This window comes from Phlebotomus papatasi, chromosome 2 (assembly GCF_024763615.1).
Source record: "Phlebotomus papatasi isolate M1 chromosome 2, Ppap_2.1, whole genome shotgun sequence".
NCBI lineage: Eukaryota > Metazoa > Arthropoda > Insecta > Diptera > Psychodidae > Phlebotomus > Phlebotomus papatasi.
In genome coordinates this window covers 576,889-589,989 of record NC_077223.1, presented here as the reverse complement: position 1 = coordinate 589,989, position 13,101 = coordinate 576,889, and the positions used below count along the sequence as shown (strand labels likewise).

The 13,101-nt window shown below is 34.2% G+C and overlaps 1 protein-coding gene across 3 annotated transcripts in view; it reads right to left on the bottom strand.

The window, feature by feature from the left end:
• Window positions 1-13,101, bottom strand: part of LOC129802068 (protein kinase C, brain isozyme) — a 132,611-nt gene that overhangs the window by 25,625 nt on the left and 93,885 nt on the right. For all 3 annotated transcript variants that reach the window (XM_055847628.1, XM_055847626.1, XM_055847629.1), the window contains exons 6-10: window positions 9,651-9,804; window positions 9,230-9,347; window positions 3,338-3,448; window positions 2,909-3,214; window positions 2,729-2,820 (exon numbers count right to left, since the gene is read on the bottom strand). In XM_055847628.1, the coding sequence (XP_055703603.1) occupies window positions 2,729-2,820; window positions 2,909-3,214; window positions 3,338-3,448; window positions 9,230-9,347; window positions 9,651-9,804 (781 nt within the window). The remainder of the gene's footprint in view (window positions 1-2,728; window positions 2,821-2,908; window positions 3,215-3,337; window positions 3,449-9,229; window positions 9,348-9,650; window positions 9,805-13,101) is intronic.

The following is a 13,101-nucleotide window of genomic DNA, read 5'->3' as shown; positions in this document are numbered from 1 at the left end:
AATCTACTGATGACGATCAACCAGGAGTAATTAATAATGTTTTGCATTCAATAATTAGATCATGTTCATTATCTTTGAACGGAACCACAATTTCTCAAAATGAAGGAGATTACCACTATCGTAGTTATATAGAAACTGTGCTATCATATGGCATAGATGCATCAAATACATTTTTACAAAACAGTGGTTGGATTCGTGATAATGGTGAACTTGACGCTGAAAATTCAGGTTTAAATAAACGATCCGAACTTTTTAAAAATAGTAAAATTGTTGAAGTTATGGGACGGCTACATTGTGATTTATTAAATCAACCCGTATTTTTAATTAATAATGTAGATTTACGTGTTGTATTAACACTTGAAAAGTCAGCATTTTTTATAATGTCTTCTAAAATAGATGATAATTCTACATACAAAGTGTTGGAAGCGACAATGTATATTAAACAACTTACACTTAATCCTAATATTTTAATGGCCCATAATACTGTATTGACTAGAAGAAATGCAGTTTATCATTATAAAAAAGTTGAGATAAAAACAGTTACAATAAGTTCTGGTTCAAACTCGATTAATTTAGATAACATAATACACGGTATTCTGCCTCGAAGAATTATATTTGGTATGGTTGACAATTCTGCATACAATGGAAAAAAGTCACTGAATCCATTTAATTTTCAACATTTTGATATGTCAGACTTCTCTCTTCTTGTGAATGGAATACCATATCCTTCACAACCGCTTCAAATGAACTTTGATAACGATCAATATGCACGAGCTTATCAAACATTATTCACTGGCACAGGTATTCACCATGATTTCCGATCACATCAAATTTCTAAAGAAGATTTTAAGAATGGATTCTTCTTATTAGCATTTGATTTGGATCCAGATTCTTACACAGATTCATGCTTGTCTCTTTTAGAACAAGGCACAATAAGAATTGAAGCACGATTTTCAAAAGCACTAGAAAAAACTATAACATGCATAGTATACGCAGAATATGACACAAAACTTGAAATAGACAAAAATAGAAATGTTATTTTATCATAATAAATAATAAATCATATATGAAGGGATCGTAATAAAGTAACTGATTTTTATTATAAATAATCTGTTTTATTCTCCTTGAGTACAATATCACGGCCAGATGCTCCAATGCTCAACTAACATCAAGAAGCGCAGGAAGATACCCCATCATTTTCATATGTGTGAAAGTAGAGGACAATACTCCATCCATACTCCATATGGGAGCTTATAGTCAGATAGTCTACAAAAATCAGAGGCCACAGTCAAAAACTCTCGCGCTCAACTAAAGTCAAGAAGCGCAGGCAGATACCCCATCATTTTCATATGTGTGAAAGTAGAGGACAATAATCCATTCAGCCATCCATAGGCCACATGGAACAGTACAGTCAGATATTCCATTTATTATAAGACAATTTCTTCCTACATTAGCCCTTTGTACAATGCCCTACACACACACACACAAATACCCTACATTAGCCCTTTGTACAATGCCCTACACACCTACACACGCACACACACACACACACACACACACACACACACACACACACACACACACACACACATACACACACACACACACACACACACACACATCCGTGCTCCATCCCACGGTGCAGCCCTACACGCCCTACAATGCACCACAGGACGTTGCTCCAGCTATGCACCATAGGACGTTACTCTGGCTTAGTTACTTACTCCATACAAACTACTACTGACACTAAAAATTAAGGGATATAAGATTATGTTTTATCAACACTTTGAATAAATGGTCGAAACTATTTTCGTTGTAATAGGATAAAGAAGATATTTTATGTAACAATTGGAACATGAATTTTCAGTTCTTCTCTAGAGAGTTGTCCTCGGATATCTACAGCTTCCTATCTAATATTATGAGATAAAATGAAATGTATTCTAATTACGGTCCACTCAAACTTTTATTTCAAATTATTTCAGAAGCTTTATGCGATATACCTTTAATATCTTCAGGGAATATACTCAGTAAATTATAAAGAATCCAAAATTCGCATAGAGAATGGAATGAATTTAACGAGTACTTTTGTTGAATTGAGGAGATGTTACCCACAGGAAACATTTTGTGGTAAACTATTACAGACATAAAAGCAATATTTGTTTTTGTAATGCAATTCAAAGAGTCAGCACCATTTTCAAAACAATAACTTGAGATAAAACAAATGTTGTCCATTTACTAATGGAAAGATTATGCTAGTTTCCCTTTATCTTGCCATTTGGGTTTGTGTTTAAACTGTCTAAACACTAGCCATGTGCTGTTGCATTGCAACTTCAAGTGAAGATGTCATATCTGTGGGGAGCATCACTGAACAGATAATGGTTGGAATTTTTTTTTGAACAATTGAAATTTGATTTGAATTGTGGTTCCCTAAGTAAACACTGATGAAATAATAATTTCCACCGAGAAAGATGAATTTTATGCTGAGTACACAAAAGGAATATTGGATTTTGATTAATGAGAGAGCGGAAAATTGGTCATTAAATTAATTGTGACCCTCTTTGACTGAGGTTTGGTGGAAATTAACCCTCCGTGCAGCAAATTTAATTGCCATTGTTTCATTGCTTGATGAGGATGAACCTTGGAAAAATCACTTTTTATTAATGATTCGCCGTTGTCAAGTGTTAAAGGGGACAGGGTATAAACATAAAGAGATGATTAAATATCTTACACTGCTACAGGTTCCTTAAATTTCCCACATTGCTGGATTTGAAACATGAGATCACCACCGTTAACGAATTCCATCACAAAGTAGAGACGATCCTGTGTGGAGCATGGTAAAAAAGGATGAGATTGAAAAATGTTAAGACTATGATGGTCTTCTGGGAGATTACCAAAAGGGCATACTAACCATGGTTTGGAAGCAGGAATGAAGTTGAACGAGAAAGGGTGGCTTACTGGATAGGGCAAGAACTCTTTTCTCTACCATCGTGCATTCGACATCATCGTCCTGAATAATAATGTCCTTCTTGAGTATTTTGATGGCATACAATTCGTCGGTACCTTTGCGTTCAGCCAACATCACTTTGCCAAAGGATCCCTTGCCCAGCACCATGAGGAAATTGAAATCTGTGGCCCGAATCATGTCTTTCTTGCTCATATTGTGTGGAATATCTTTGTCAGTTGTTACTGGAAGTTTCTTAGTAATTGATGTCTTCTACAAAGGAAATTGCAAAAACAGTAAGAGTCAAGTTCCTTCCCATTATCCCACAAAATTATTATAATTATGCATGAAAGATAATTTTACCAACACAAAACGCTAATTTATTCAGCATCTTACCCTCATTTGACTCTTGATTTGGGCCAAGTCAGCTGCCTCATCAGGTACAGGAACATTGTAGAATTCACCTTCCTCCTGAGTGAGCAACTTGTACCATCCGTCAGCTGGATTCTATGTAAGAGGCCAGAAGTATTAAAGGTAAGACGTGGTATGAGCATTTTTGTCCTTAAACACAATTAACTTAATCTTCAGGGGTCTTCGTTCTCATGATTAAATTTCCCAACAACCAAGCCATTGTACACTGAGAACAAGGTGGATGTTACTGCTAATAGAAATTAAGTGCTATAACTAACCCCGAGCTTTGTGCTCAAATCAAACTCAAGCACTTGATTTAAGCCTCTCATAATCGCACTTCTTTATACAGCTTTTATTAAAATTTCAAAAATTCATACAATCCCACATAAAAGCAACCGAGTGACATTTTTTCATGCAACAAGTGATATGCATGGCTTTATAAATAAATAACATCATAAATTCTATCAAGAGTTCCGAACGTTTACACACTGAGCATATACTATTCTTTTGCATTTAATGAAAAAAGTGTGGCAAATGTGGTGAGGATCACCAAACAGATGATGTAACTGCAAGATAGAGGCTCAAATAGAGGTTACCTATGGTGTTGATATTCACTGAAATTAAACCCTAATTAAAATTCAGTGGCTTATGTATTTTCAATAAATTTTCAATACAAAATTCTACTATTAAGTTAATATAATATTATGGACTAAACCGAATATGGTACATTAAAGGGGAGGATTATGGTCCAACGTAGTGTACAAGTATAGAAAATTTTTGAAACAAATTAAATCAGTGCTAAAAATATTTATGAAAGAAATATTGGAAATGATGTAGAATGGTGCTATTCCAATGACAATTTTTGATAGCACTTTACTGTTCTCAAGTGCTTCTGCAATATCGACATTTCTTTGTGTAGGTCAGAGGTGAGCAAGACCCGTTTGAAATCGAATAAACGTTAAATGAAAATTGTACGTCAGTGGTCAAAACGCTACCTGGACAAACTTATTTTAGATTAGATTAGATTTGATGTTGGGGGCGACGAGCAACATCAATATAAGTGCCTTCCGGCTCCATATCGAAGCCGCCTTCAGCAGAAGCCTTTCCATCTTCACTGTCCTCATCCTTCTCGTTCTTGCCAGTTCGCCATCTGCACCCAGGCCGGGCTCCTTGTACATCACCTTTCCATTAAAACCCTTTGATTCAAGGGCTCTGTGCACCTAGCCAGCCAGTCTTCCGGATGAATTCCATTAGACGGGCCGGCTTTAGTTTAGGTAGTTCTTCCCAAATATGAGTGTCGCTTTACCTAGTAGTGCTCGTTTTGTGTTACAGAGACTGGGATATTCACATACGTAATGAATAGTGATTTCAAATATCCGGGTTTTTAGGATAAACGATTAACCGGTTTTGGATGGCTCTGAAACCGATCAACCAGTATAGAACCGGTTTTATAGATAAAACATTTTCAAGTGTAGAAGTTCTGAAGTTCAACTCTTGACCGATTCTTAAGCGTTCTGAAATAATTTCCGATATAGGCAAATAATTCTTTTAATTATTCTTTTATTAATTACTACTATTCTTCATATATTTTTAACATTAATACCATACTACACATTACACTTCAAATTATATTGCACTTCAGGTTCCCTTCTAAAGTATAAGGCAAAATACTCTTAGACCAATTATGAATTCGTTTATACAAGGAAATATTTTACAGTGTGTCTTTAGTTTCAAGAAATAAACTTAAGCTTAAGAGAAATTTTAAAATTTTTGTAAAGAGACAGTTTTACATCGGTTTCATCTTTAAAACTTGGATTTAAAACCGTCTCCAGAATAGGACGGTTAACCGGGTGTTCGGTACCGGTTAACCGTTGTTGGTATCGCTGGTAATGAATTTCCGTTTCCTCAGTGTTATTACATACTATAAAATCGTATTATTTACACTGTATACCGAATCTGTTGAGGGTTTCAATCGGTTTTCTTACTTTACCCCTTGTGTAGGTTCCTATATTTCTAGGAAGAGGCTACAGGTATACACGCAGCTTCTGAGCTGTTTTAAAACGGTGGAAATAGCAGAGACACAAATCTCAATTATAGCGTTTATAGCTCTTGTGCCATATTTAGATAAATTCGCTGTATTGTGTGAAAATAATCACAGATTGACAGTGTATAATATTTTAGTAAATAAGTACCTCCAAAATATTCTTTATTGAGAGCCACTGTAATGATATAACGTGAAGAATTTTAAACTAATGTAACCGTTAAAATTTTATAGATTATAGCACCTCATATCCGAACCAATTTTTTTCGAGAAAATTTTGTATTTCTGAAATACGAGTAAGTGTTTCAAGAACACTAATTTCAAAACATCCCTCCTTGAAGTATTTTTCTGAGTGTCACCCTTTGGAGATTCTCAACTCGTCGAATAAATTGAGAATGAATTATTTTTGAGAATGCTAAAACTTTCTGTCCACTCAATCTTACAGGAGAGTGGTGAACACTTGAGTCAATTCATGTCAAGAACCATAGATCTCTTCTTCACTTCTCCCAAAAACATTAAATAATGTGCAGAAGAGGTGAGCTTTTCTTCAGCAAACACTGAAAAGCTCTCTCTCTCTCACCCTCAACATGGTGAACTTTCTATTCTTATTCAATGCACATAAAAAATTCCACATAACTGAGTAACAATAACTTGCATTTAATGCTACTTTATATACAATCACCTATTGTATCTCATGTCTTGAGTGATTGTTCTGCAAAAGAGTGGCTCAGTGTGTAAAAATTTACTCTACAGACTATATTGTTCCATCTTCAACATTTTCAGCGAACAAAAGGAGATGAGAGAGAAAAACGGTTGAATAAACCCATTTTCCTAAAAAAGATGTGCGGTGTCTCAAACCCACCAAATTATGCATTCTCACTCAAGAACTCAATAAATGTTGCATCTAGATTGTCAATTTGCTGAATTGAGGGCAATCTCTACACAATGGCATCAATGAGACTTCTCCCTAATGCTCAAGCTTTGCCAATAATCTTGAGTTGTGGTGGTTCAGCATGTATAAAACTTGTAAACTAATTTGGAAAATTATACTGATGGGGAGAGTGAGAAAATTGGACAAAAATTCTATAATTTTTTTTTCGTATGATAAACAATTTAAATTAGTTTCGCTTCAACTCAAAAAAAATATCTTCTTGCTGTATACAAAGAAAGGAAAACACACAATCTTTTTGACTGACCAAATTTTTATTTTTTACTGACCAAATTTTATTTTTTACTGACCAAATTTGATTTTTTACTGATTAAATTTGATTTTTCACCGACCAAATTTTATTTTATACTGACCAAATTTAATTTTTTCCGATTTTTTTAAAAGTTTTTTATTGACCATATTTCATTTTTTACTGGACAAATTTAATTTTTTACTGATCAAATTTGACTTTTTACCGACCAAATTTAATTTTCTACTGATTTTCTTAAGTTTTTTACTTACCATATTTTATTTTTTACTGACTATATTTTATTTTTTACTGACCGAATTTTACTGACCAATATTTTATTTTTTATTGACCAATTTGAATTTTTTACTGACCAAAAAGATTTTGCCCTAGATTTCACTCACTCTCATTGAAATGTCAAAAACATGTTGACAAAACAAAAGATATTGTGCGTTGATCAAAAAACGGTAATATAAAAATATTTACATTTAATTTGAGACACACACCACTAAATTTACTATCTTATACACGGTACTGGGTGTCACTTCTGAATAAAACGCCATTAGTAAATATACACGGTAAAAAATTTCGGCACATATTTGTTCCAAAAGTTAGCTCGTCCACGGACAAAATAATTTTTGGCACAATCTTGTTCATTTTATGAGACTCAAAAAGATAATCAATATTAGTAAAGAATTTGTTCCAAAAATAAGCTCGTCCACGGACACCAAAATTTTTTGGAATAAATTTGTATCTTCTAGGAGAAACAAAAAGATACCCAATATTAGTAACGAATTTGATCCAAAAAATAGCTCATCTAGTATAAAATCGTATCCCTCCTCTCAAACTCAGTCACTCGTTACCGAAGCGAGGAGGATGCCAAATCTGTGACAATTTTCGTGCTACATGGTTTCACTTTTTTTAATTCAAATTTCTCTTCCTCTCCTGCTGCCAGGATACGCGTCTGTATAAAACACTCTTAAGTTGATTTTTATTTGATGTGCCTTATGAACTTTCGCTACAGAAATCCATCTCGACTGAAGTATAGGCCTTAACTGTAAGACGAAATCACTTACACGAATTTGTTCCCGACAATGGGAACAAAAAAATTTCCCATATGAGTAACAATTTCGTTCCAAAAATTACCTCGTCCACGGACACCGAAAATTTGGGAACAAATATGTTACAGATGTATTAATAATACTGTTATAAAAATGTGAAAAGTTGTTCCCGACAGTGGGAACAAAACATCCGAGTGAAATAAATTCTATTCCAACTTTCAGGAACAAATTTATATAAAACGAAATCAACTCAAGTTTGTAGACATTCCATCGTATAAAAAGAGTTCCAAAAGAAAACTCTAACAAAATTGTAACTATATTTCGTAGCAAAACTGTAAAAAAAAACTTTTTGGAACAAACAAATATCTCTTCTAGGTACGAATTGATTCCAAAAAATATTGTTCCAAGGAAAACTTGTTCCAATGTTTTGGTCAGTCTCCAAAAGTTTTTACCGTGTACTAGGCGTCATTTTTTGGACCTTGGTTCATCACATTTCAAATAGAATACGAATTTTCTAAATGAAAGTTCATTGGCGTGTCCTACAACTCTTTAAAATCTCTCTAAAGAAAGAGTGGTAAATCATTGTCAAATAACTTAACGTGAGATTTTTTTTTTTTTTTTTTTATCAATAATGAACTGGCGCAAATGATTTTAAAGAGGTGTCTCCGGTGATTGCCAGAGACAAAGACAAAGACCAACCGCCTCTTAAAAAAGTTAGTTTTTCGCGAAAAAAAACACCAAGAAAGTTAAAAATAGTGAGAAAAGTTCTCGAAGAGAAAAAGCCGCCCCACATTGACGTCCTGCTGGTGATGATCTGGAACCCCATGAACCACACGATCCCTGAGAAAGACTCTGAAATCACAATTTAGTTGACCACTGAAGAAGATCCACATCAGGATCGAAAGCTTTGGAAAAACCAAAAAAGTGTTTTCATCTTAGGGTGACTAACTTTTCACTGGCAATCACCGGAGACACCTCTTTAACGTGAGATGTTTTGTATTATCTGGATATTCAAAAGCCTTATCTTATCAGTAGAAGGATACTTTACAGGGAAAAATAGAAAAAAAATATTATTGTTTACGAGGAATTTTTAAGCATTATAATTCAAGTAATATAGGTAAGTAAGTTGGTATGTGGCTTGGGTTATCGTTTTATTCTCAAGATTGTTACAATCTTTTGGTCGTCAGAACTACTAACATAAATGTGGAAAAGATACATAAATTTCTATTGAGACAACACAATTAACTTCAGAAGTGAATATTTCCTGCCATTTTAAGATTTCGAATGTATAAAAAAAATAATAAGCCGAGGCACATACCAATTTGGCGAAAGTTCTTTTATGCCTTGTCTATTTAAAATATCTTTTATTTTCCCTTACCCTTGGGTCGTGTTATATTTTTATCGAGAAAAGCATAGTGAATCTTATAAAATTGAAGAGAAACGTTTATAGTAATGTAGGTGGTGCGTGTCTCGGGTCACAAATTATTTAATTTTAGACTATTTGCAATTTTATTTAGTGACTTAAATCTAATGGTAAGGGTGATGATAAAATTTACAAACTTAAATTGAATGAAAATTCTTATCGATTTAGTAAATTTACCTTAATGATTTCGGATATTCCGAATGATAGTGAGCCCATGAAATCATTCCTGGATGTTCTGTCCCAATCCCACACCTCAATTAATAGACGTCGATCCTTGTCTTCTGCCTTTAAATCACTGTCAGAATGAAGAGGGAAAATAATTTTAATTAATCAATTAATCTCATTCACGCCTTATGACAAAATTCTACAAGATGAAGGTAAACATAAGTGGGAACCGCAATTTTCTCACCCATCCATTTCTACCTGTGGCTAACATTTCAGGGAGAAAATTTACAACCACCCTTGAAAGTAATTATGGGGGAGGGAGGATTGGGAATCCAAATGGATGCCATTGACAAGTGTTCTGGACACAAGTTGGTGAACAAAAAGGACGATTCCCACATCAAAGAATACTTAAGGGGTATATAAAAGCATTTACAAGGCGAGTGTTTCATTCCAAACAGGATTCAATGTTGATCGAATTGTTTTGGTTTTCTTCTTCACATTGTCAGTATCGGGAATGAGCTTTAGCTTCACATAGGGATCACTCAGGCCATTCGGGTCCATCGGAATTAAATTTCTGCCCTGTTTCACTGCAAATAGAATAAGAACACAGGATGGTATTAATTGCAAAATATCATTTCTGCCACAACATAAATTGATTTTCGTGATGAGTTATCCATCCATGCTGATGAATTTGCTTAAAGAGCCATTCATTACACTTTATAATTAGATCAGTCAGTGTCGCAAAAACACGTATGCTAGGTATAACCCACATGCCCTTCAGAGCTTTTGTGCTTTTATGCTTTCGGGCAAGAATTAAAGTTACATAGCAGAATAAATTTTCACCATATTATTGGCTAACATTATTTTTCTCTCTTCCGGAGATATTTCTTAAGAACTTGTTGAAAGAATCCCTTCAATTTTTCCAAAGCTTCATTTTGAAATTCCAAACACGTTCCAAGAGGGTGGATATGACCAATTGGAATTTGAAGAATTTCCATATTGTAAGAATACAAATAGTAGCAAGAAAGACAAGCTCAACATCTTTGACGAAGGTTACAATTTATGGGAAAGACAATACTTCACTTTATTGGAACTTCTCCAATAAGTCTTAAGAATTGTAGGTCCATCCATAAACGATTTTAGACTTCACCCTTTTAAAAGTTATGACTGGACTAAGATGAACATTGCAAAACGCAAATCAAACTGTCAACTATTCCATTTTGAACACGATTGAGATAGTCCATCCTAGATGTGAAAGCGTCCCAGCTTTGCGAAATGCTCGAACTCACGAGAAAGTCCTCTCCGTTAGCATATTTTTTGTATGCACATAGGGTTACTGCTGATTTAATCTTGTTTAATCTTGTTTAATCTTGTTTAATCATTGGACGTGAAAAATTTTATGGTTAGTATTTGTTCAAAAATCTTTTAAAAAAGTCTCTGAATGAACTAGATACTTGTATTTTCGAATAAGCGGTATATGGATAAAGTGATGTCCCTGCAACATTGGATAAACAGTATTTTGGATATCTAAATTTTAATCTTGTAGAGGAACGCCAGGCTTCGCACATACTTTGGTTTCGAAAACTTCATATTTTTCCATATTCTTTTAATCAATCTGATCTATTTTTTCAGGAAATGTATGACTTAATAGGGTGAAAGGAACACTTATTGACACTTTAAGAAGACGTGTCAGGACTCATTGACACCCTACTCTGTACCATTTGGAATACGAAATTTGAACATCTATCCTTATCAGAAAACGTATACTAAGGAAAAAAATGTCATATTATTTACAATTTATTAGTTACTTTAAATAAATTTCAAGATTTTGACAAAGGTGTTAATAGGGGTTCCCTGTCAAAGAGATGTTCCTTCGACCCTACTAGTTATCAATATATTGCCATAGATAGATCAGATTCTTTAAAGCTAAATGGGAAAAACATGAATTGTTCGAAGCCAGATGGTGTGCGAAGCCTGAAAGCCTTCCTCTACCGCATGTATGTTTTTGCACCTTCCTGTTACCGTTCTAGAGGCCAAACAGTAAGAGATATCGACTTTCGGTCTTCGACGACCCAAAACCTTCTCAAAGTATTAATTTTCAGAAACTCTTCTGGTTCACAAATTTTCATTCTAGAAACTTTTCTAGCTTTGTTCTAGCTAATGACATTGTTAGTATAAACTGTTAACTTCATTGTGTTAACTGGATTCCTTCTGCCGCTGATAACTATATATTTAAAATACTACATCCCACGTGTAAGGCAAAATCCGAAGAGGATGTTCAACGCAATTATCAGAGGGTATGATAGTAAAGGCCATAGGCTATATTTGCTCCTTAATTGGCAAATATGTACGTGAGCATTCATGGGAAAATTTGAGTGTCAGACGCTTTTCAATATCAAGTGGACAACTTGCCTCAAGTGTATTCGTTCATGAAGAATTTAATTTTGCATTTAAACTAACTTAAACGGAGAATTCACTATTTCACTTCCATGATCGTGCTTTGATTAAAAAGAGTGTAATTGGAAAACTTTATGTATTTCCATACGAGCTCGGGGAAACATTTTTTTCCTCTTTATTTTTTTTTCACTTTATCTCGCTGAAGATGCTCTGAAAAATTATGCATTTTGTAGCAAATCATGTATATAAAATGGCCATAAAATTCTTCCAATGAAACTTGTTCTATCTCATGTCGCACACACAACATAGAGGAAGAAAAAGCGGAAGGCATTGGGTTAGTAGGGGAAAAAAAGAGACTAAGATAAATCCTCATAAAATAAAGGATGAAGGTGAAGTGGATAAGAATAAAAGTATCCGGACGTGAAGATGAAACTAGGGGTAAATTACGAACACCCAACCATCTCCAAAGCTTCAACAATTTAATCTCAATTGAAGTGTGAAGCAGTTCAGTTTAATCGAAAGAGTAAATTCACCATTTACCATTCCCATTTTCATTTAAAAACCCAGCCCACCCCCCCCCCCAAACCCCTACCACGAAAAATCTTCATCTCTTGAATTTCTCTACCCAATGACACAATCATAATCATCGTCAATTATGTGGAATGGAGACGCCGGGTATTTCTCTTGCTTCAGGAGCTTTTCTTCTCTCTCTCTCAAAAGCCCCAAAAAACGGTCTAGCGTTTCGCCAATTTTCATGAATAAATTCCTCACGCACAGAAGGAAATTGCTGTGGAGATTAATGTGACACATTCCAGCTGTCACGGAATTTTCTTCCGAATCGTCCAAATGCTCAACGAGGCATTCCTATCAACAATAATAATTTATTTATCTGCAAAAGCCACATATAAAATGTCAAAACGAACCACAGTTTTCACGTTCAATTGAACATTAGTGATGCAATTCAAAGACAAATTTTCAATTTCATTTGAAATGGATAAATATTTATTCGTGATAAATTTCAATTACTCTTTGTTTATTGTTGATTACATACGATTTAATTTAATACATTATGCATATTCATCACTTTTAATCAAATTTTACTGAAAAATAGGTGGAAAGACATAATTTATTTGTGGATTTTGCGATTTTGATTATAAATTATCGATTAGAACCGGTTAGAACCGACTTGAAAAATTCGAAAATCTATTTGAAGATCCAAAAAAGAGACTTTCTTACTTTTTGATAATTCCGCAAGGTGGCTGAGATACATCCTGTTCGAATTTCGAAGTGCTCGAGTGTCAAAATGTGACGGTCTTCATATTGTTGTGAGGAAAAAAAAACAGAACAGCTGTTCTTACTGTTCTTGTCCCATTATTTAATCACTCCATAATCACTGAACTCTTTTGCGAGCTATTTAGTGTGATATTTGATAAATTTTCCCCACCTTGTTCGAAAATTTGGTATGAAAATTCGAAATTGAATTTGAA